This window comes from Cricetulus griseus, chromosome 5, assembly GCF_003668045.3.
Source record: "Cricetulus griseus strain 17A/GY chromosome 5, alternate assembly CriGri-PICRH-1.0, whole genome shotgun sequence".
NCBI classification, from domain to species: Eukaryota; Metazoa; Chordata; class Mammalia; order Rodentia; family Cricetidae; genus Cricetulus; species Cricetulus griseus.
Genome location: NC_048598.1, coordinates 151,754,558 through 151,777,817, shown reverse-complemented (window position 1 = coordinate 151,777,817; position 23,260 = coordinate 151,754,558). Strand labels below are relative to the sequence as shown.

Here is a 23,260-nt window from a genome sequence, read left to right as displayed (position 1 = left end):
AAAGTTCTGTTTGGCCAATGAAACAGCAAGTTAGACAGTACTAGGAGTCAAAGAGGATTCTGGGAAATGTAGTAGAGAAGTGGTGATCCAAGCAGGAAGTGACATAGCAAGGAGACTCATATTTAAGCAAGGAGAAACAGGAAGTGTGCCCTTTTCCCCTCCGCTCCTCCTCCAGTGACACAATGTGATCCACTGGCAAGAGAGGGTGCCAGCAGAAGGCATCCTCTATAAGATAAGTCTTATAAAATATATAGATTTATGATAATTAAGACTGAGCTAGCAGATGAGAATCCTAGTCATTGGCCAAGCAGCTTTGTACCTAATATGTTTCTGTTTTATTTTGTCCATCCATGTGGCAGGCAGAACTCGGGTGGCTGGCGGAGACTGCCCACGTGGTGGTAGGGCTCCGGTGGCTTTGGTGGAAAGATTTATTGTAACAAAATAGCCCAAGTCTCAACTGTATAGGGTGCTTTATATTTATGCACATTTAACTGGTATTTTAAGTGGGTTATTTCTTCTCTGAATTTTTAATAAGAATGTCTATTGGAAAAAGTATAAAGCCACTGAAAGGACAGATACTTGAAGCTGGAGCTATTTAATGTATATTTCATATTCACACTTTCACATATAGAAATGCACATATCTGTCCAGAAAACATCTGTCCTATCAAGGCTAGAGATGTAGTAGTATCACATGAAGAACATCACTGCACAAACACACATCATCAGAGAGCCTGGCACTCACAGTAACAGGCAGATCTCTCTTGTCAAGGACCAGATCATAGTGTACTTCATAACTGCGGAGCACAACAGCCAGATCCTTACAGTTACTCATACTGACATGTTATTCCTAAGAAGTGATACCTTCAATAACCACATTCCTAAAAAGGGTTCTCAGAAATAAAGCACATTTCCACTTCTAGACATGCCACTCCCAGTAGTCTTTATGTCTTAAGCATGTAAAAGTTAAGATTATATATGACAGACCTTTGTGTTTTATATAATCTTCTCTTCTCTCTAAGGGAACAGAAAGGCCAAATTAAGGCAAAATGATCCTTTTATTGTTCTTTTCGTGTGTGTGTGTGTGTGTGTGTGTGTGTGTGTGTGTGTGTGTAATTTCAAGGCTATACATTTTATACATTTAAAGTTTATAACTCAATATTTTGCAATCTAATCATCAGATTGTTAGATCATTACTACTATTCAATTCTCAAATATTCATCACCCTATGATGGGAAACAAAGTATCAAGATGTCACATTTCATCAATTCTATGCAACTTTCTCTGGTGTACCTACCATGGATATTATGACTGGTGTCTTTGATTTATCATAATGTTTTCAAGGTTTATTCTGCTACAGATATGGCAGTATTTCACTCAATTTTATGGCAGCTTAATAATCCACTGAATTAATACTACATTTTTTTTGTCAATTTGTCATCATTTTGTTAATTCTACCTTCTGCTTATGATTAATAATGCCAGCATGAGCATTCGTGTACATGTTTTTCTCTGGACATATGCTTTCAATAACTTGGCTACTTGGGAAAGAGTTCTATTACTGGAAACCTGTTGAGAAGCAGCCAAACTCTCCCAGCTACATTTTTGTATATTTCTATCAACAACTTGTAGGAGTTCCAGTTTTTTCACAGCCTCCCCAATTTGTTACTGTCCATCTAAGTGAGTATAGACATCCTCAGTGGGAATGGATGCCAAATTGTGGTTTGGTCTTGCATTTTCCAGTGACATATGACGTTGATCATTTTTTCACACAATTGCAAGTCATTTGTGTATCTTCTTTGGAAACACTCGTATTTAAATTCTTTACTCATCTTTCAAAATGACCTTCCAAGGATTAAAAATATACTTATTACATATTATTTATTCTTGCTATATCTACTGATTAATGTTTTCCAGAAAATCTTTATTCCTAGATGCATTTCAAGTTATGGGTTTCACAAAGTCACACAAACACCCATCTAAAAGTTTTCTCTTTAGACTGACAAGTAATAATGATTATGTTGTAAATTGCTTATTATCCACATCAAATTCAAGTTCAACTTTGATTTAAGTGCCATGTCAACAATCAGTATATAAATTTAATATATCCAACAACAGTTGCTTAGAAATACTAATCTACAGACATTGTAGGACACTAAACAGGAGGATAAGAAAGAGCAAAGGTAAATGTGAATATTGTATATAGTATCTGACAACACCTTACAAAACGGTGTTATAATACTACTTCTAAAGCAATCTCTATCTTCAAAGAATATCATAAACTTTAAGGCCATCAGATGATAGCAAAAGAGTATGATGAATTTTAACAGAGTCTGCTTTACTCAGACTTATTTCTGATAAGAACTCTTGGAAGAGAGTATACATGTTGATTCACCAAATATGAATAGAAAGAAGTTTTCTGGGTAATAATCAAAAGAGGATGAGTTATTGTTCAAACAGTACATTACAAAAACCAAGAATGTACCCAAAGGCAGTATAAATAAGACAATATAACAGTTGGCATGGTAACAGGCTGGAAGTAATGAAAGAAGTTCCACATGATCACACAATAGACTAGGTAGAGAGCAGGAGAAAGAGAAACATGGCTGGAAAAACAAGTAGAAACCAAGTCACCAAACATCTCTCAGTTCGCGAAGAATAACTTCTCCTCACACTATTCAATAACAACTATTGCTTAAAGTGGAGACACAGTTGATCTTAAAAACATAAAAACTTAAATAGTATACATGATGAAACTTACAAGTTACCTGAATGTTTTGTTCTGATAGATTTTGGTTTGGGGAAGGTAACCTTACATCATCATGATTTAGAATATTCATTTTAAAAGAATCATTAAGTTTGTAAATAGAAAATAAAACCTACTTAGCATGTAGTAGAGTAGGATCATAGTAAATTTATATTGACTGGAAGATGTGGTTTTATGAAAATCAATATTTATAAGAGCATTTTAGATACTCTGTCCCTTCAATTTTTGTTCTAATACTTCAAATTGTCATTAAGCAAATCCTCTTTGTGATAAATTCAGATCTAGAGAAAACCTGCTAATTAGCATCTGCTTTAGAAGCACATTAATTACAGAGTAAAGTTGGTGGGTATATAAGATTATTCAGTAATGAGAGTATATTTCAATATTACTAATACTAAAGAAGTAAAAAAAACACATAACCCATTATCCCCAGATAAAAGGAAATCATAAAGTGAAATCTATAGGAATACTAGTTATAAAACTAGTAACTTACCCCATTTACCAACCCAACCATCCCACAAAACTCTAATTCATAAAGAAACTTATAAATTCATGAAATTTAAAAAGAAATTTCATCATATAAAAATGCAAGATGATTAGCATAAATCTTGACTACAAAAAGAAAAGTTTGGAAAGGAGCATACAGAGGTTTTCCATGCTTATAATATTTCTGTCATTCTTTAGTCGAATGGTTGGTATATTAGGGTTCCACAGAAACAAAACCATTAAGATAGAAACATACAGATGACAGACAAGCAGGGTTACAGATGGACAAAAGGAGAGGGTGGATAAAATAGATACAATAGACTTGAATAAAGATATACATTTATCATAATGAGTAACACAAGCTATTATGGAGTACTTGGAGGTCTAAGAACTCCACTCAGCAAGCTCTAGGCTAAGTGAGCCAATATTACAGTAGAAGTCCAAGGCCAAGTCCAAAGGGTGAAGGCTGAAGATCCGGGTGTATAACGGAGGTTGAATAAGCAAATTCTCCCTTGCCCAGCCTTCACATTTTAGTCAGGCTTCAATGGATATGATGCTATGCATCCACATTAGGGAGGGCCACATGTTTTACTCAATATGACAAAAGACTTATGCTCAGTACAATTTGTGACCAAGTATCTGGGCACCTGTGGCCCCGAAAAGATAGCACATAAAATTAACCAGCCTCACAGTTGGTTATACCAACACTTGCTATAATTCAGAATTGCTTCTTATATGTTTAGCAAGTGATAAAATAGCACAAATGGACTTTGGGAGCCCATTCCCCATGGAGGGATACTCTCTCAGCCTAGATACATGGAGCAGGGCCTAGCCCTGCTCCAAAGGATGTGACAGACTTTGATGATCCCCCATGGATGGCCTCCCCCTCCCTGTAGTGGATGGAGGGGTGGGGTAGGGGTTCAGTGAGGGGCAGGGGAGGGAAAGGGAACTGGGGTTGATATGTAAAATAAGATTGTTTCTAATTTAAATAAAAAGATAAAATAGCTGTGCTAAAATATATTACTAAAGTAGCAAGATTTGTGTATCCCAAGGCAGTAAAATCAATACCAAACAGAGAAAATGTATCCTTCATGCGATGTGAAGGTTACTACAGCTTTTCTCCCCAAATCTGCAACTTTGGTTTAATCATGAGAAAAAAAACCCAATCATATAAAGCAGACTAAGACACATTCTCAAAGATACCTTATATATTGTCCTCAAGGCAGTTAAGTTCACTGAAAACCAAACCAAACAAAATAAAACTAATAAGGAACAGTACAACAAAATGTCCAAAATAAGACATAAAAAGCAAGAGAATCTCTCACAGACCAGAGGAAACAAAGGAGACAGGAGAGATAATTGTATTTTGGCATGCTACCTCTAATCTTTTACAGAAACGTGCAATGATATAAGTGTAACTTGATGGATTCAAAGCCTATGCCAACATGCATTTCTTCATTTTAACTCATGTATATGACAATAATGAGGAATGAATAATGTACATGATAATAATGGAGATATCATTAGGGGAGCATGAATCTCAGCATCATGAACTGTGTGCACAGTTTTTGCTACTTTTCTATGTGGCTAAAACTACTCTGAAATAAAATACCTTGCTTAAAGATACACTGGGTTTTGACTCTAACACCCTTGGTATGGTTTTATCTGCTAAGGGCAGCATGATTTCTAAGTCAGAAAGATTCCTTCCTCTGCATGTTAAGTACTCTACGATACCAAAAATAGATTTCAGTCCTTAGAGATGCCAAACCAAGACCTCTGCCCAGCACTAAATGTTTCAAAAGCATAAAACCAGCAAGATTAGAGATTTACACATGAGATAATTCTTAGATTACTTTTGACCTTGAAGGACAAGATGAATCAACTAGACTCAATATGTAAACACAACCTACGTGTAATAAGGAGAAAGACAATCAATCAAGACTTGGAATTAAATAAACATATATCATTAAAGTTTGACCATAATTGCTATAATATCATGTTGCATTGTCTAATATTTTTCTAAAAAGCTAAGAATGTAGGATAATACCAGATAATATTTCTAAAAAAGGGATGTTTTAACCTTTTAAATGGAAGATCACATGCCCTTAGGTTATACTGCAATATTAAGGAACTAAGAGAGCAATGATCACACAACTCTTAAATTAGATCCAATCCACACAATGTAATGAAAGAAGCAAAATTCCATAGTGGCTAAGAGTCCTGCTCCCTTCCTTGGTGTTCAGAAGCTACTACATGTACAGCAAAAGAACTAGATTCACAATATTCTAACTTGGGAATTCCTCAAATGTGTTCAGTTGTTAAAGGCAGTAGATTTTTTTTTCTCCAATTGAGATCCAATTATGAAGTCCATTGATCATGAATGAGTATCTTTAGGGTGACCATCACGTCATGATACTTCTGTTAAAAGTAGAAAATCAACTGTGACTTAGGATGTTAATTAACCAGTTTCCTATGGATTATTTTTAAGAACCTTAGCAAACTTTCACCACTTTAGTGTTATCCATTCTGATGAATATGTATGATAAACACATATCAACTAAATTCATTTTGCCAGTATCTGTATTTTCTATGTTCTGGATTAATGAAAAGTAAACTAGTCTTCTTAGGTAAATTTTAAAAAATAAATGCAACTTGTAGGTGGGAAATTCACACTAGGAAAAATCTCATAGAGTGTCAACATTAACACATAGCCATCTGAATTAAATGCAGACATTTATTTCATTTGTGAATAGTGATAACTAAACAATAGAGAAAAGCAATTTCAAAGTGTACAGTTCTACTCTGAACAAGAATGTGATGTCACTGAAAATAAAAGATGTCTATGGACTCTTGTCACCTAGACTATGTGGTTGTGTATGACTCAGTTCAATAAAGACTATTTTTTGCTCTAGTTAGATTTTTGCTTTTCAGTATCACAAAATTATGATGTGAAGAAAATCTATTCTTTACTTTTGTTGTTTTCAAGAAGCCTATTATTGTCATTTAAAGATTTATTTGCATGTTATGTGTGTGTTTGCTTGCATGTATATCTATGTACCACATATATGCAGAGCCTGTGAAAGCCACAAGAGGATTCACTGAGTTGGAGTTACAGATGGTTGTAATTACCATGTAGGGCTGAACTGAAATCAGATTCTCTGATAAAATGGCTAGTATTCTTAATGTCGGAGACTTCTACTTCTTCTTACTTGGTGGTTATCTTTGGAAGGTCCTTTTATTTTGTCTATTTTTTTTTTAATTTATAACCCACCTCTCCCCCTGTCTTTACCCTACAGGTACTTTTCATATACACTATGCCTTTTAGCTAAGTGTTTTTATGAGATCCCTAACTGTGTGAGCGAGTGGGTCTCTGTTTCTTGTTCCTTCTCTTTGGCTCTTTTCATCCTGTTGGTTTGTTTTGTCTCACTCTGGTGTGTTATTTCTTATTGTATCTTATTTTATTTTATTATTACCTAGTCAATCCTGCTTATTTTCTAAGGAGGGACAGAAAGGGGGTAGATACAGATGGGAAGAGGACTGGGAAGGAACTGGGAATAATAAGGGAAGGGAAACTAAAATCAGGAGGGAAAAAATCTATTTTCTTTGTTTTTCAAAAAATATATTTTCAATAAAAGGAAAAATAATGAACAATTGTTTTCTCTAATGAGGAAATCTTAAAGCTCTACATGATAGATGTTCTCAGGATTAACATGTATTAATGATTAAAGCTTTCTGAGCAAAATAAAAATAAATGATAAAATGGATAGAGGAAAAGTTACATTTTCTAAAGACTAAAATGCTGAAATTGTTTCACAACAGGGAAAATAAAATCAGAGCTGGTACAACTCCTTATTTTTGTATTAAAATGTATGCAGTAAAGGAGATAATTTTTGTATTTGTACATTTTAAAGCCTGATGTCAGCACTTGTGAGATGTCTGTGGCTGTGAATTACTTTACAGAGTGGAGGCACACATACATTCTGGTGCAACATTGCTCTTTTCAAACACATCTTTGTATTTGATTCCCACACTGGCATAATGAATAGTGTCACTGCTGGTTAAGACTTAAAACAGCTGCATTTCTAATTTTGGAAGATTATGATAGATTTTTATATGGGCTGCATGCTAAAAGCAAGCAAATGGCATGCCAACCACCGGGAGAGTGCTGGGCAGACAGTGGCATGGATGAGACACTGTGCACCAATCATGGAGCATCAAATACAGGGTATTTGGCAGCTTTTCAAGTGATAAACCATCTTTTAACTCAAGCAAAAATAGTTCACTCCCATGAAGCCTCCAGATAGCCCTGTAGTAGCATTTCCAATGTGTCTCTGCTGACATGGGCAGCTGTGAAAGTATGTACAATTTGTCTTTCTTTTCCTCCTCTAGAGTCTTCTATCAAGGGTGTGTGTGTGTGTGTGTGTGTGTGTGTGTGTGTGTGTGTGTGTGTGTGTGTATGTCTTTCTAATGTCTGTCCATGTGTCTGGCACAGTAAGAGGCAGAGAGACAAACAGAGAAATGAATATCGAAATAAAGTATATGTTTTAATCTTTCCTATATAAAGGAATTATCACTGCACTGAAAGAATTCAAGGAACATTCAAATATGTCTTCACAGTACAAGACAGAATCCATCCACATAACACCATGAAATAACATTGATTAATACTAATCAAGAAAAACAATAAAAATCAATGTCATCTAAACTTTTCAAAATTACACTCAGAATTCTGGTATATAAATTTCCCTAATTCACACTTGTTTTCCAGAAAAATGTTATCTGTGATTTAAAAGAGATTCTTCAAAATCATATTTCTTCTTTATATATTGTAATGAAAGTTCTAAGATTTACAAATTTAATTAAAATTTATATTTTCCAATACATAATGTCATTGACTGTATCACTGACATTTTAGTACAATGCATAGCTTTGTAGGCCACCATAGATTACAATATATATCCTGAAATTCTTGAGAAAACAAGAAATAAAGCCATTCAAACCTGTGTAAGTATTCCACAGCACAGTGCAGTATGCTAGCTTGTTATCACTGTAATTATAGAAAATCTTCAGTTAAGATGAGGAAACTGTGTCATCAAAACACTAGTGCCACACAGATAGTAAATTGAGGCATCAAAGAGTTAAAATAAGGCACTTAAAAACTACAGTTTAAAGCATATTATATTCTCTATGCTCCACAATGAAATAAAAAGAAATTAAGTATATTTGGAGAAATTAAATATAACATCAAATACACTGAATTAGTATACTATGATGACTTGTAGTTATAAAAGTACTCTATAAAATCAGAATTGAGAAGTCTTAAGAATACCATTTCTCATTTTCTTTGAAGAGGGTCCTGTGGCCCATTAGGCCAAAGTATGTCATACTATCAGGAAATCTGAGGGTAATGTAGCAGTAGAATTCCTTCAAGAGACTTTGGAAATAACTGTGCAATGTTGTACTGTCACCTGTTTCATCTTCTATGTGTCATATCAAAAATATTGCAGGCACAGCATTTCCGGAAGGAGTGTGGGAAGGGTTATTAGGCTGTGATTTGGTGGGTAAATTGTATTTCTTCAGATATTCTGCCTAATGGAAACATTTTCTGTTGGTGAAAATGGCAGCTGTTAGCTATGTGTGTTCTGAAACTTTAATGAATACCAAGTATGCTTTAGAAATTTAGTTTCTGTTTCATTTCATTTTAATTAAATACACACAACTAGATACAGTGAGTAGTTTCCAAAATAAACTGCCTATGAGAGGGGTGGTCATGTCTCTCAATCAATTGTCACATCAGAACTTCAGAGTTTTCTAAAAGATGGATAAAATAAGAATCCAAATATTTTCATTCTCTTGTTTAAACTAAGCTCCCAAGAAGCTTTTCTGCCCAACACAATACAAAAGTAAACTTTTACTATGCTTTAACTCTGAATATTTTTTTAAAAAAAGGATTTATTGTCTTTTACAGAGGAAAGACAGGGAATATCTATTTAGAGACCTACATGGTCGTAAAAAAATAGTTCCAATGCCATCAGCAAATTCTGCATCTCACCTATTTATGTATCTCTCACATGTAAAGATTTCAGTTTTAAGATGAAATATGGACTTTTATTTTAAACAGTCCCCAAAATCTACTTGAAAATACTTAGTAAGATAAACTAATAAGACTCTTGGTGGATGAAGGACATAGCTCAAAGGGAAAGCATGTTTAACACACAGCAGGCTTTTTGCCTGCAGTTTATAAAATAACTCATTAAAAAGCAAAAAGAGAAGCCATTATATTTTCCAGAAATATTATATGTAAGCAAAGTTCTCTGCGTTCCTGTTGTTCATCAAGGACCTAACATGGTTACTTTTAAATACACAAGACTAACTATATACGAACTGTCAGTGTGAGAAGTAAATGTTAAAAATTTCTAGCTACAAGGTGACCAAAGAATACAAGAAAAAGCCCATTGGTTCTCATGGCCCTCATACCCCTTCCTGTTTAGCTGTATGGCAGAGGAAACACTGTCCTCAATTAGTGCAGTAATGGATGAAAAGGGAAGGAAAGGAGCCACTATGAACCCTGGCTTACATCTCTTGAAAGATGGTGAAGACATAAGCCTGAGGCAAATTCTGTGCAACAGAGGAGCTTGACATGTTCTCTGAAAACCACAGCATGTATACCGACTGAGATCTATGGAGATCTGGACTGCAATGATAGTGCATATGGTTCAACTTTTCCTGTAGATCTTGCCAGACTACCCACAGGTAGAGAGGCTGCCCTGAGAGATGAATGAAGACACGGAGATCTAGTGTGGAGAACACGGGCGTAGTGAGAGCAGCAGAGAAGGTGAGCCAGAACCTCAGGCCGTCACACTTCATTCCTTCTTAACTTGAAACAGAGGTCTGAGACCAGCTCCCAGGACACCATGAATAGCTCAACATGGACACAGGAGCCCATTAAAAGCAAGAGTTAAAAAGCCAATGAAGCTTGGTAAATTCAGCACTGAGGGGTACACCAAAAATGATGACTAAAGCAAATCAGGTTACCTGGACACATGATGGTGATGGTCATATCCACAAGTTACAAGAATCAGACTGAAAATCAGGCCGTAATTTTTACATGTGAGATAGTGTGAAATTAACTGCAGTAGTTTGAAAGTAGAACTGCTTTTCTCCAAATAAACTGTTTCTAAAATATAATCAACTCAGCAACAAGTAAAAGGCACAGGGCCAGTAAGCAGACACAGCAGGAATGACTCCTGAAACTGACATTGTCAAGGAGGAAATCAACTCAAGCAAGTTGTTCCTTCACCTCCATAATATACCCTGACACACTATATGCCCCCTTAAATTAATCTATGAATGCAATTTCTTTAAAAAATGCATGCCGGGTGTTGGTGGCATACACCTTTAATCGCAGCACTCGGGAGGCAGAGGCAGGCAGATCTCTGAGTTTGAGGCCAGCCTGGTCTCCAAAGCGACTGCCAGGATAGGCTCCAAAGCTACACAGAGAAAGCCTGTCTCAAAAAAAACGACAACAGAAAAAAATGCATCAAAAATCTGGAGGAAAAGGCCAGTTTGATGACAGCAATAGTAATTTTACTAGTAGATTCTGCCAAGGGGAACAGATTTCAGAGATAGAGATGCAATTCTGGCAGACCAGCAGTAATTTTTAAATGTAATCTGTAGAATACTAACTCAGCCATTCATTTATTGATTTGTTTATCTTATTAATTTAAGCATTTATTCCAAAAACACATATTGAATGCTTTATATTAGTTTCAGGGAAACTCAATGTCAGTCACACTAGAGATACTGTAGGTTATAGATGATGAATCAAGCCTTAGAGAAAGGCTTGCATCAGTGTGTGTGTGTGTGTGTGTGTGTGTGTGTGTGTGTGTGTGTGTGCAGTTGGGACTAAAATCAAAGCCTTGGGATGACATCAATGACATAAAATTCAAGCTATATACAGTATGCTAAAACATAAATATGATATCTATATATCAAATGCTGGTGCACATGGAAAGCAAACCAGTTTAATGAAAATTTAAAGATGGAAAGAGAACTAAACTAATATTGTTAGAAAGAAGAGGGAAGAGACAAGATAAACTATACTTAAGAGAACTACAGATAAAAGACAGTGCAGTCTACAGTTTAGCTTTTTCTGGTTTCCCCTGCCAGTATTTAACCAAGCTCTGAAAATATAATTTGGAGGAACCATTCATATGTATAAAAGCACATCATGCTCTGATTAGTGGGATAAAATCACAAACTGCCCTGCTGTGTCCTGAGCATCAGGTCCATTTGTTAAGCTTCTTCAGGGCTTACATTCATGTCACTCTTATCCAGGAGCCTAAAATGCATCTGTTTCTCTCTTCATTCCATTTCTTCAAGTAGCACTGTACCATCTTCTTACATAATAGAAGGATGAATACTGTATGATAAAACTATGATCATGTAAATTTATTACAGGGTACTATAATAATTTTGCTGTCATCAATTATCATTGTTAATGTCATACACTGAATAATTTATATATTGGACTTTGTCATAGGTATATAAGTATTAGAAAAGAACATTATTTATTAAGGAGTTGTTACTACCTACAGATTCAGGCATCCTCTGGGTGGGGTATGGAAATTTACCCCCAAGTTTATACAACATGTAATCCCATTTTTGCAGATATTTGCAGATAAGTACAACAGAAATTAGACCAAAAAAAAACAGCATTCAGACTGGGGCATTTCTGTGTCAAATGCAGTCACAAAGAAATCTGGCACTAGGGAAATGTCCAGAGATCTACAAGGATGACCCCCAACTAACAATCTAAGCAATAATGGAGAGGCTACCTTAAATGCCCTTCCCCGATAATGAGAATGATGACTACTTTATATGCTATCCTAGAGCCTTCATCCAGTAGCTGATGGAAGCAGAAGGAGACACCCACATCTAAACACTGATCCGAACTCCTGGAATCCAGTTGCAGAGAGGGAGGAGTGATGAGCAAAGGGGTCAAGACCAGGCTGGAGAAACCCAGAGAAACAGCTGACCTAAACAAGGGGGAGCTCATGGACCCCAGACTGATGCCTGGGAAACCAGCATAGGACTGTTCCAGACACCCTGAATGTGGATGTCAGTTTGGAGGTCTAGTTAATCTATGGGGCCTCTGGCAGTGGATCAGTATTATCCCTAGTATAAGAAAGGACTTTGGGAGCCCATTCCATATAGGGGGATACTCTCTCAGCCTAGACACACAGTGGGGTTCCTAGGATCTACTCCAAATGACATGACAAACTTTGAAGATCCTCTATGGAAGGCCTCACACTCCCTGGGGAGCAGAAAGGGTCAGTGGGTGTCAGGGGAGGAGGGGAAGGCAAGGGAACTGGGATTGACATGTAAAACAAGCTTGTTTCTAATTTAATAAAAATTCACCATACAAATACACTAAAACCCTGAGCTTTTACAACTCTAAGTACTCAAATAGTGCTAGTAGTGGGAAGATATAACCCACAACTAATTTGGACTTCTGAAAAGTAAGAACAACTTTCTCTAGACAGCATAGCATATGAACCATAATGCCTGTCTCAAGAGCTTTGTTCCATGTCAAAGATATTTCAGAGAGGACTCAGCAATGTGAAGCAACAGCCTATTCTATGACAAGATGCCATGGGGATCAATCTTTTACACTTCCTAAAAAGTTAAAAAGGGTATTTCCACAATGTTACCATATAAATTTCTTGGGATTATATTTTAGGCATCATTAAGAAAAATTGCGGTTAGCCTGCCATTGGTGGTACATGCCAGGATAGGCTCCAAAGCCACACAGAGAAACTCTGTCTTGAAAAACCAAAAAAAAAAAAAAAAAAAAAAAAAAAAAAAAGAAAAGAAAGAAATTAAAAATAGGGTCACTAAGTCATGATTTTAGTTTTAGTCGGGGTTGTGTAGTTGTAGGAGACCCTCAGTGTGCAGTGGCAATGTTATCCTATTTAATATTTTATATTTCTCCCATCATTATAGAACTGGGTATGTAACTCAGGCTGTCTCAACCTTATGGCAATCCTCCTGCCTCAGCTACCTGCATGCTACAAAATATCTGTATAAGGAAGAGCTTTCAGCATTGTCTTAATCTGGCTGTAGTCTGAGTGGCTGTATTAAACATTATTTTTTTCTGAGAAAGAAGAGGCTGGAGATTCTGTGATAAGGATAATGTGAATGGACCCTGGAAGCTCATTGCTGTCCTCTATGTTCTGCGACCCTGAGTTATCATGAATGAAGTAATCTGTTTTAGATAATATAATATCTAAATATAGAACTTTAAATAACATATCTAAATATATTACAAATATAATATCTAAAGTCATGTAGCCTAATGGCAAAGATGTTTTCTGATGACTTTCCATTGTGTGTAAGGTTAGAGGATGCTGTTTTGTTGTTGATAATGTTGTTGTCCTGGTCTCTGGGTGTATGTGCTGTATATACGTGAGTGCATCCATGTAGAGGCAATGTGCATGCCAATGAACATGTAGATGTCAATGTGGGGTGGCATCCTCAATCCCTTCTCCTAATTTCTTGAGATGTGGTTTCTCAACTGGCAACAAACATCAGGTATCTGCTTGTCCAGCCTGCCGTTCCTAGCACTGAAATTACAGATGTACGATGCCAAGTCCAGCATTTTACTTGTGTTCTGAGGGATCATGCTTATACAACAACCATTTTAGTAAATGAACCGTGTCCTCAGCCCCTTAGGTCTCCATTTTTTATGATAGGATTCTTGCCCTATATGGAAGGACAGGAAGCTGCCTTCCGCATAGATCAGAGACCTATTTTCAAATAAATCATTCCTTGGATATGTCCTGGGAGAGTATAGGACAGCAGAGACAAGACTCAGTAGGTATTCAAGGAAGGTGAGGAAAATCCTGTGACAAACTCAGCTTTATACAGGAATGGCTTCACAGTTGTACAAAAGTTTTGATGACTCTTTAAGAATTTTTTTTTTAATCTTGCTTAACCTGCCATTCCTCATAGTTATTAGATTTGGCTTCCTGGAAATGTCTGTCTAGAGGCTGCAAAGAGCAAAAAAATTACAGCTAACATTTATTGCGGCTTTTGCAGTACAGATGTTCTTGAGTGTTTTACATTTTTGCTTTATTTTTGTAGTAACCTACAGTGTAGGCTGTAGCCATTTCAAAGATGAGGAAATTGTGAATCATCAAACGACTTGATGAGGATGTTGGTAGCAAAGAATGGGTAAAGGCATGAGCCCAGATAGTCTGATTCTGAGAACCACTCAATCATTGTACATAGCACTTTCCCTATAGGCAAAACACAAACAAGCAAAAAACACCTAGACTCCAAGTTGTATTCATGTGTGTGATACTTTATCTAAGGTTCATCTTTAATTTAAAATACACAACCTCAGAGGTATTACAAAGTGAGTCAACCATAAAGAAAATCACTGGTACTCCATGTACATGAAATAGTTCTTCATTTCTCAAGGAGGGCCTGACTCTTTTGGCTACTATACTGAACAATGACAAGGGACACCAAAAGGAATGGGAAAGGAAATGTTGACACGCTTAGGTGGCTCCAGCTCTCCTCCGAGTCCTCCTTAACTTTTCTTTCTCTTATATCAACGACTTCCAAATACTTTTCACAACACTTTAATTTTATTTCTAACCCATGGTCTTCTCTGCCTCCATTCTGGCTCTTGTGTCACTGACTGAGAGGAAGCCTTGGAACACCTTCTCTCAGGACAGGGCATTGGCTTTTTAATGGAAGTAAGCAGCTTCCCATGAGAATGAAAACAGAACACAGTCTATTACAAAGATATAAAATGTACAAATGTTTTGCTTGGCCATTCCTGATGTAAGTGTTTATACAACACAGACACATGCACATGTGTTATTCTTTCATATGAAGACTAAAACATACAAACAGTTGAGTACTGGAAATATGGTCCTGTACCCTATCTGTTTTGCTCTGGCTAAATAATCAGGCTTCCATAAGACATCCATCGTGAAGAGCACTGTAGCTGAATCCCATGACCATTATTTCACAATTATATACCACACACCTGAACCAGGGCATGACTTTGACTTTGCCAACAGAAATGTGCACGTGTATTGTTTCCTGCTTCAGAACAGGGGGTCTGGAGTTAATCCATTTCTTAACAGAGGGCAATTTCCAGAGTTGGGTGTGTGTCCTGGGGCACTATGACGAAGCTACTCATCTTTTACTTCCTACCCAATCCATTCACTTCTGAGCAATATTTTCCTAACCACTGGGTCAAAACCTACTAATCATAGAAGTCATATGTTTCAAACAAAGAGAGAAGAGAAAGCCAACCAATTAGCCAGTGGCAGCCTGGTTCACCCTGAACTCTCCAAGTTGCTTGAGGAGGATAAAAGGTCTCAGAAATCACAGAAGAAAGAGAAATCACTGAGGTGAGAAGAGGGAAAAATAAATAACCTTTCTCAAGTTTACATTTCCCCCAAGATTTTCTCTCATTTTTCTGAGGTTTTAATCTCAGAAAACATTTCCGATGGTGACACATTAAATACAACAAAAATTAAAATTGTGCTTGTAGCAAAGGAAAAGATAAAATTTAATTGTGGGAAGAATAAAGGCAGACAATTTTGCTAAACAAGATTTAATGGTAGAACTCCAGTCTGCAAAAGGAAAATGTCCATAGATTATTAATGCTCTGCAACTAACTAGTCAAAAGGCAGTTGGGGTGCTGGGGAAGGTGAACACCTCCATAAAATGCCACGCATTACAGATGAAGCATAGCATACCATTCATAGCCATCCTGGATCAAACACAGAGCACATGAGCCAAGCTCCTCTGTCCCTATGACCTGTAGTGCCCTAGGAAGTCTCATTTGTTTTTCATTTGTCTTCTTTAAATTATGTAATCCTGCCCAGAGAGCTAATCACTAGAGGACAAGGAAGACAATGCTGCCCATGAAGTTCACAGATGAGTGGAAGGCATCTAAACAAAATTAAATATTTACATCTATCATATCTATATATACATGCATCTTTGTTCCTATCTATATTCATGTATGTATATACATGAATATGAAATACATATGTGTGTGTGTATGTGTGTGTGTATATAAGCAAAATAGAAAGAGAAATTAAATTTAGAAACACAATATTTAAAGTCCTCATGCACCTACTGCAGGAGGAAGCCTCTCTGATGATGGCTAAATAAGGCACCAATTTATTACTATAGCAGAGTATCATTAGGGGCCATTTTATTGTCGCTTTTATTTTAAACCCAGTGGTATTTGGTCTTACCTAGGTCTCTGGGCTATCTAATGTATGGTTCTTCGTCACCCAAGCAGAGTCAGGTATGGGTTTTATCTCATGGAATGGGTCTTAAACCAAATCAAACATTGGTTGGTAATCCCCACAATAAGCTCTTTGCCACCATTGCCCTAGCATATTTTGTAGGCAGGACATATTATAGACCACAAGTTTTGTGACTGGGTCGATGTTTATGTTTCTTTTGGTAGCAAACAGAGCACCTTCCCATGGCAAAGACACTGGGATATGGGGGTAATGGTTCTAAGGAATAAATACAGAGACCCACAGCCAGATATTACACACACACACAGAGAGAGACCTCAGAACACACAGCTGAAAAATACAATGTCTCCATTAAATCCCGACTCTAAGAGCTTAGGGAACTCTGTGAAAGAGGAGGCATAAGGAGTGTGGGAACCAGAGGGGATGGAGAACACCAAGAGAAAAGACCCTCCAAATCAACTGAGCAAAGCTCATATGAACTCAAAGACTAAAGCAGCAAGCATCTAGCCTACACAGGTCTGCAACAGGTACTCAGTGGATATATTATAATTTTCAGTTTATTATTTTTTACGGGATTTCGGGATATGTGAATGAGAGAGTGGTCATCTGATTCTTGTGCCTTCTCTTGGGGCTCTTTTTCTCTGTTGGTTTGCCTGCTCAACTTCAATGTAATGGTTTTTGCTTTATCTTATTGTATTTTATTTCTTATATTTTGATGCTTAAAAAATGAATAGGAAAAAATTAAAACCTGGAACATGAAGGAAGTCCTCATGTATGCCTGGAAGTCACTAACCAGAAAATACACTCAGAAAACAGAATACCTTATTATAGAGTGGCATGGCTGCAGGTTTAATATGAATTATGGTAATAACACATCCCACAAATGATTTCTCTGAATAATATTCAGAATAAGAACACTGTGAAAAGTACTTGTCTGTGATAAGATGCAATAAGCAACTGCCAGAAAAAACTCAGAGAATGGCAACATAGAGAAGCACATGACTGCTTGAAATTTTAATAAAAAAATCACCAAAGATTTTGCTTATTAATTTTATTTAGCAATGGCCCAGGCTCATAAACAATAGAAAGTGATTTCTTTTGTGAAATAAAAATTTACTTTGTCATAACAATCTATCCTATGCAAGTAGGGCAAACAAGGCCTTCATATAACCAAGATGCAGACAAGGCAAAGCAAACTAAATAAAGAGTTACAGGGAATGAAGACCAGGACACCCACGGACAAGCACAGACCAGGTAAAGAACTCCAGGAAATGGAGTCTAGAAAATCTGAAGCTAATGGATTTCCTATAATCAAAGAGACAGCAGGCAACAAAAGTCAGAGAGCAGAGAGGAGCCATGTAACCCCAATTTCTCAATAGTGACTCCATTTTTAAAAATGAACAGTAACAATCCAGACATAGTTATGATTGCTGCCTCAGCCACCATCATTGCAAGACCTGTGCTCCAGCTGTTCATGGATGCTGTATTTTTTTATGTTAAACTCACTCTTTTTTATCTGTATTGATAGGCACAATACTAATGGCAATAACTTTTGAATTCAAAATTTAAAAAATTTGAATTTTAAAAACCAGATCAAATGTATGGCAGACAGAAACACAGCAATCCTCAGGGAATGAGCTAAGTAGTATGTTGGAAATGGTGAAACCTCATCTACCTCCACTGCTTTTGGACTTAGCATCCCATAGCAAATCAAACACTCTTTCCACTATTCTTTGTTGGCTTCTAGGAATTGGCAAAGGTTATGGGCACCTCACTATCACTGTAGAGATAATTATGTGTGCTGCTGCCCAAGTCATTCAAGTTGCTAAATAGAATGTCACAATGTGGGTGTGAGTATAAGTGAGGGGAGGGGTCAGGATGTGGGTACAGATGTGAGTGTCTTAGAGGCTGAGAGAAAGCACATAGTAGGAATATATAATAGAGTCTTTACTAGGAGTGCAAAAGGGCAAATTCTCTCCCAATGTTTTTTTTTTTTTTCTCTGAAAGTCTCCTTTATGTAGCCAAATCTGATTTGGAACTCACTCTACCTCAATTTGGCCTTGAAGTCATTGTCGTCTGTCTCAGCCTGATAGTGCTGGGATTACAGATGTATACCTCCATGCCAGGATTTTCAAAAATAAGTTTAAGAATTCATGTACCCAGAGACAAAAAATATCTCATGTTGGAAACCAGTACATTATACATTTCTTATGTTACTTAATAACCTATGCCCAAGAATTCCTCAAAAACAAATAAATAATCTATAGACATGAAAAACAGTATCCTACCTGACAGGACCACTTCAATAAGATCTCCTTCCTGGATATCACTTGCCATTTTCACCAGCTGAAGGATGTTTTCAGAGGTAGGATCATGACGGAAAAGCAGGATCTTATCATACAGTCCATAGAAACCACATTCAGGGAACTGCAAATGCAATGCCACAATAGTTTAGATGTCAAAATCTTCCTAAATATTTTGTCTTAATAGAAAGATAAAATAAATGTCAGGGCACAAATATAAGCTAATTAGAAAAAGTACACATATCTACAACATTCAATTAAAAGAAAATGAATGTCAGACTTAGTATTCCAAGACTCCTCTAGTAGGAGAGAAGCTGTGCATCAGAAGGCCAGTAAAAAATGACCACGTATTTTTCTAACTAACAAACAAAGAAACAAGTTTCTATAGTAACATAATTAAGAAACATACTAGGCATACTAGGTGGTATGAGGCTAAGAATAAATGTTCTCACCTAAACCAGGAATTGGGGAATCAGCTTATTAAAAGTCTATTACACATAACTTGACAATTTTGCAAGACACAAAACAAACAAATGAACAAAAAAATAAGACAGTCTGTTTTGACATATTCCAGAATAGACATGACTCAAGGAAGCTAAACATGCTGTAGGCACTGAAACGGGATCTACATCCTCTGACCCAAGACGGAACCAGGCTAGATAGCACTCTTTGCCTTTGGCTGTCCTCACTACATTCCCTGCTTTTCTCCAAGTTGTAAATCCAAGGTCATAGGAGAGCTATCAAAAAAGGGTTTTCTGACCCACTGTGACAGATTTTCACTAAAACAAATGAGCCACAGATACAAATGAAACTTTGGGATATGGAGACTTTCTGCTGACACATTGTTTTCTGGAGGGATTACTGATCCCTGTTATCTTTCAAATGTCAAGCATTGTAACCTGGTGGGGATAGTCACAAGCCAGAAAAGGATAAGACTCTGTTTTTGATACTGGAATTGGTGTTGTATCTCACACCCATGTCAGTGTATGTGACTGAAAAGCAGAGGCATATGCCTAGAATCCCATCATTCAGAAACCAGAAGGAAAATTGGAAAGTTCTGGGGTATGAACTAGCCTCTGTCACATACTGAGTTCCAGATATGCCTGTGCTGCATAGGGAGACCCTACCTCAAAACTAAAAAAAATTTAAAAAGTGGTATGTCATATACTCTAATAAATGTCCAGAATCTAATATTCTGAAGAAAAGTACAGTGTATTATGAATCCATCTCTCTCTTATTCATAAAATTAGGGGCTTCATTCATGTGAGCCTTTTTGTATAAATTAAAAATAAATATATTCAGAACATTCTGGGCTTTTCGGAGTCTATGTTGATGACAAGGCTTAAAACTACTTCTGCATGTCTCTTAGACTTTCCTAAAATAAACACAGCAGCTGAAATGATGTCACCACTTCCACTGCACTAATTAAAAGGGAAAAAGAAGTTCACTTTTTAAAAATGGCTTCAATAATATCATCATAGCACTAGAGAACAAAGAGAAAACGGAAATACCACTTTCCTCAGTCTTAAAAACAATAGACAAGTCACAGTTATTCTCAAAAAATTCACTTCCTCGAAGAACAAAACATACTACATAAAATGCACATAAGCATATAGATCTAACAGTTTTAATGAACATTAATACCCATGCAAACAAAATCATAATCAAGCCATGTAGCATGGTCATTGAACCCTTCCTCTGCCATCCACTTGCCACATAATCTAACCATGGGTACAGAGTCCCTCTCTAAACCCAGAGACAAGCTCATGTGGTATGATTTCACACAACACAGCATTCTCTAGGTACTTTTAAACCTTATGGCTTCCTTTGCTAGTTATAATATTACTGGGATTCATTTGTACACACTGCATAGATGTTGTTTATTTGTATTTCATTAAATGGATCTAGCATAATTGTCCATTCACCCACAAAGGGACATCTGTTTTTTCCCCTAATTTATGGCTGTTACAAATAAAAAGTTTACAAACATTTATGTTCAAGTGTTTTAGTGGGCATATGCTCTCATTTCATGTGGGTAAACACCTAGAAGTAGTATTGCTGGTTCTCATGATGAGTGTGTATGTGTGTGTGTGTCCATATTCAGGCCAGTGTCACACAGGATTTATAATTACCATACTCTATACAAAGCCTAGAAATAAGGAATAAGAACTCCTCCTTCAAATTCTTTCCATGTAGGGCAATTTGTAAATTATATATTACATTAAATCATATTACTCATAACACACATGAGTATTATCATTTCATCAATTTCTGCACATACACAAAAATTGTTTTATTATTTTTCATTGATTCTGCATAGACTTATTTGGGGAGAAATAAATTATTCCATATAGGGCCTTTCTGTTAGGAACCAAATATGACTCTGCACATTAAGTACAAATTAATTTAATGATATTTTGTAGTTTTGAGTATCTATATCTATGTATATATAGAACATATATATATATATTTTAATCATATTTAATAAGTTTATTTCTACATATTTAATATTGGGATTACAGATAGGCTATCTGTATGATACAGCAAATGAAAGAAGATAGATAGATGATAGTTAGCTAGATTATAGATCAATAAACAGATGATAGGAAGATAGACTTGTGGAATGATAGAGAGATGATAAATAAATAGGTATAGTGAAACAGAGAAGAAAGACAGATAATACTCAAACCACAGCCAAGACTTAGAATAGCTCCCCCACTCTAACACCTCCTCATGCCTAGAGAAAGAGGTCAATCATCATATTGACAATCTAGGCTCACTGTCTTAGAAACTTAGAAACTTTTGTATCTGTAATGTGGCCTTTTCAAGGAAGTCAAAGTAACCTGGATCATTCAACACAAATTTTCAATTCAAATAAAAGGGACAGGCACACACACACACACACACACACACACACACACACACCACCAACAACAACAACAAAAACAACAATACAGAACAACTGAAAGCTTTAGAACAAAAAGAAGCAAACTCACCACGGAGGAGTAGATGCCAGGAAATAATCAAACTGAGGGCTGAAATCAATAAAGTAGAAACTAGGAAAACATTATAAAGAATCAATGAAACAAAGAGTTGGTTCTTTGAGAAGATCAACAAAATAGACAAACCTCTATCCAAACTAACCAAAAGGCAGAGAGAGAGCATGCTAATTAACAAAATCAGAAACGAAAAGGGGGATATAACAAATGGACACTGAAGAAATCCAGAGAATCATCAGGTCATACTTTGAAAGCCTGTACTCCACAAAATTCAAAAATCTAAAGGAAATGGAAATGTTTCTGGATAGATATCACTTACCAAAATTAAAATTAAACCAAGAACAGATAAGCAGTTTCAATCTATAACCCCAATGAAAGAGAAGCAGTCATCAAAAGCCTCCCAACCAAAAAAAAAAAAAAAAAAAAAAGGCCAGGGCCAGATGGCTTCACTGCAGAATTCTACCAGGAATTCAAACAAGAGCTAATACCAGTACTCCTCAAATTGTTCCACAAAATAGAAGCAGAAGGGACATTGCTAAACTCTTTTTACTAGGCTACAATCACTTTGATACCCAAGCCCACAAAGATACAACTAAAAAAGAGAACTACAGACCAATATCCCTCATGAAAATCTATACAAAAATATTCAACAAAATATTGGCGAATCGAATCCAAGAACACATCAGAAAAATCATCCACTATGATCAAGTAGGCTTCATCCCATGGATGCAAGGATGGTTCAACACACGAAAATCGATCAATGTAATCCACCATATAAACAAACTGAAAAAGAAAATCCACATGATCATCATCTCCCTAGATGCTGAAAAAGCCTTTGACAAAATCCAACATCCCTTCATGATAAAGATCTTGGAGAGAACAGGAATAACAGGAACATATCTAAACATGATAAAAGCAATATACACCAAACCAACAGCCAACATCAAACTAAATGGAGAGAAACTCAAAGCGTTTCCTCTAAAATCAGGACTAAGACAAGGCTGTCCACTCTCTCCATATCTCTTCAATATTGTATTTGAAGTTCTAGCTAGAGCAATAAGACAAGAAAAGGAGATCAAAGGGACACAAATTGATAAGGAAGAAGCCAAACTTTCACTATTTGCAGATGATATGATAGTCTACATAAGTGACCCGAAAAACTCTACCAGGGAACTCCTACAGCTGAAAAACACCTTCAACAAAATTAATTTTTAAAAAATCAGTAGCCCCAGCAGATTCTCAATTAAAAAAAAAAAAGGAACAGCCCTGATAGTGTCTTTCCTTCCCTTTGAAACATCTTAAGCTGGGCCTCCACTGTCTGCATCTCTCTCAATAGGCATCTTTTCCAAGCACTCACAACAGCTCATTAAGCCTTGAGCACTCAATGAGTTTTCCAGCTAAAAGCT

At 36.4% G+C, this 23,260-nt stretch overlaps 1 protein-coding gene across 3 annotated transcripts in view; it reads right to left on the bottom strand.

Moving 5' to 3' along the window:
• The window catches only part of Prkd1 (protein kinase D1), a 311,814-nt gene that overhangs the window by 128,661 nt on the left and 159,893 nt on the right, over window positions 1-23,260 (bottom strand). For all 3 annotated transcript variants that reach the window (XM_027416292.2, XM_027416290.2, XM_027416291.2), the window contains exon 2: window positions 18,841-18,979. In XM_027416292.2, the coding sequence (XP_027272093.2) occupies window positions 18,841-18,979 (139 nt within the window). The remainder of the gene's footprint in view (window positions 1-18,840; window positions 18,980-23,260) is intronic.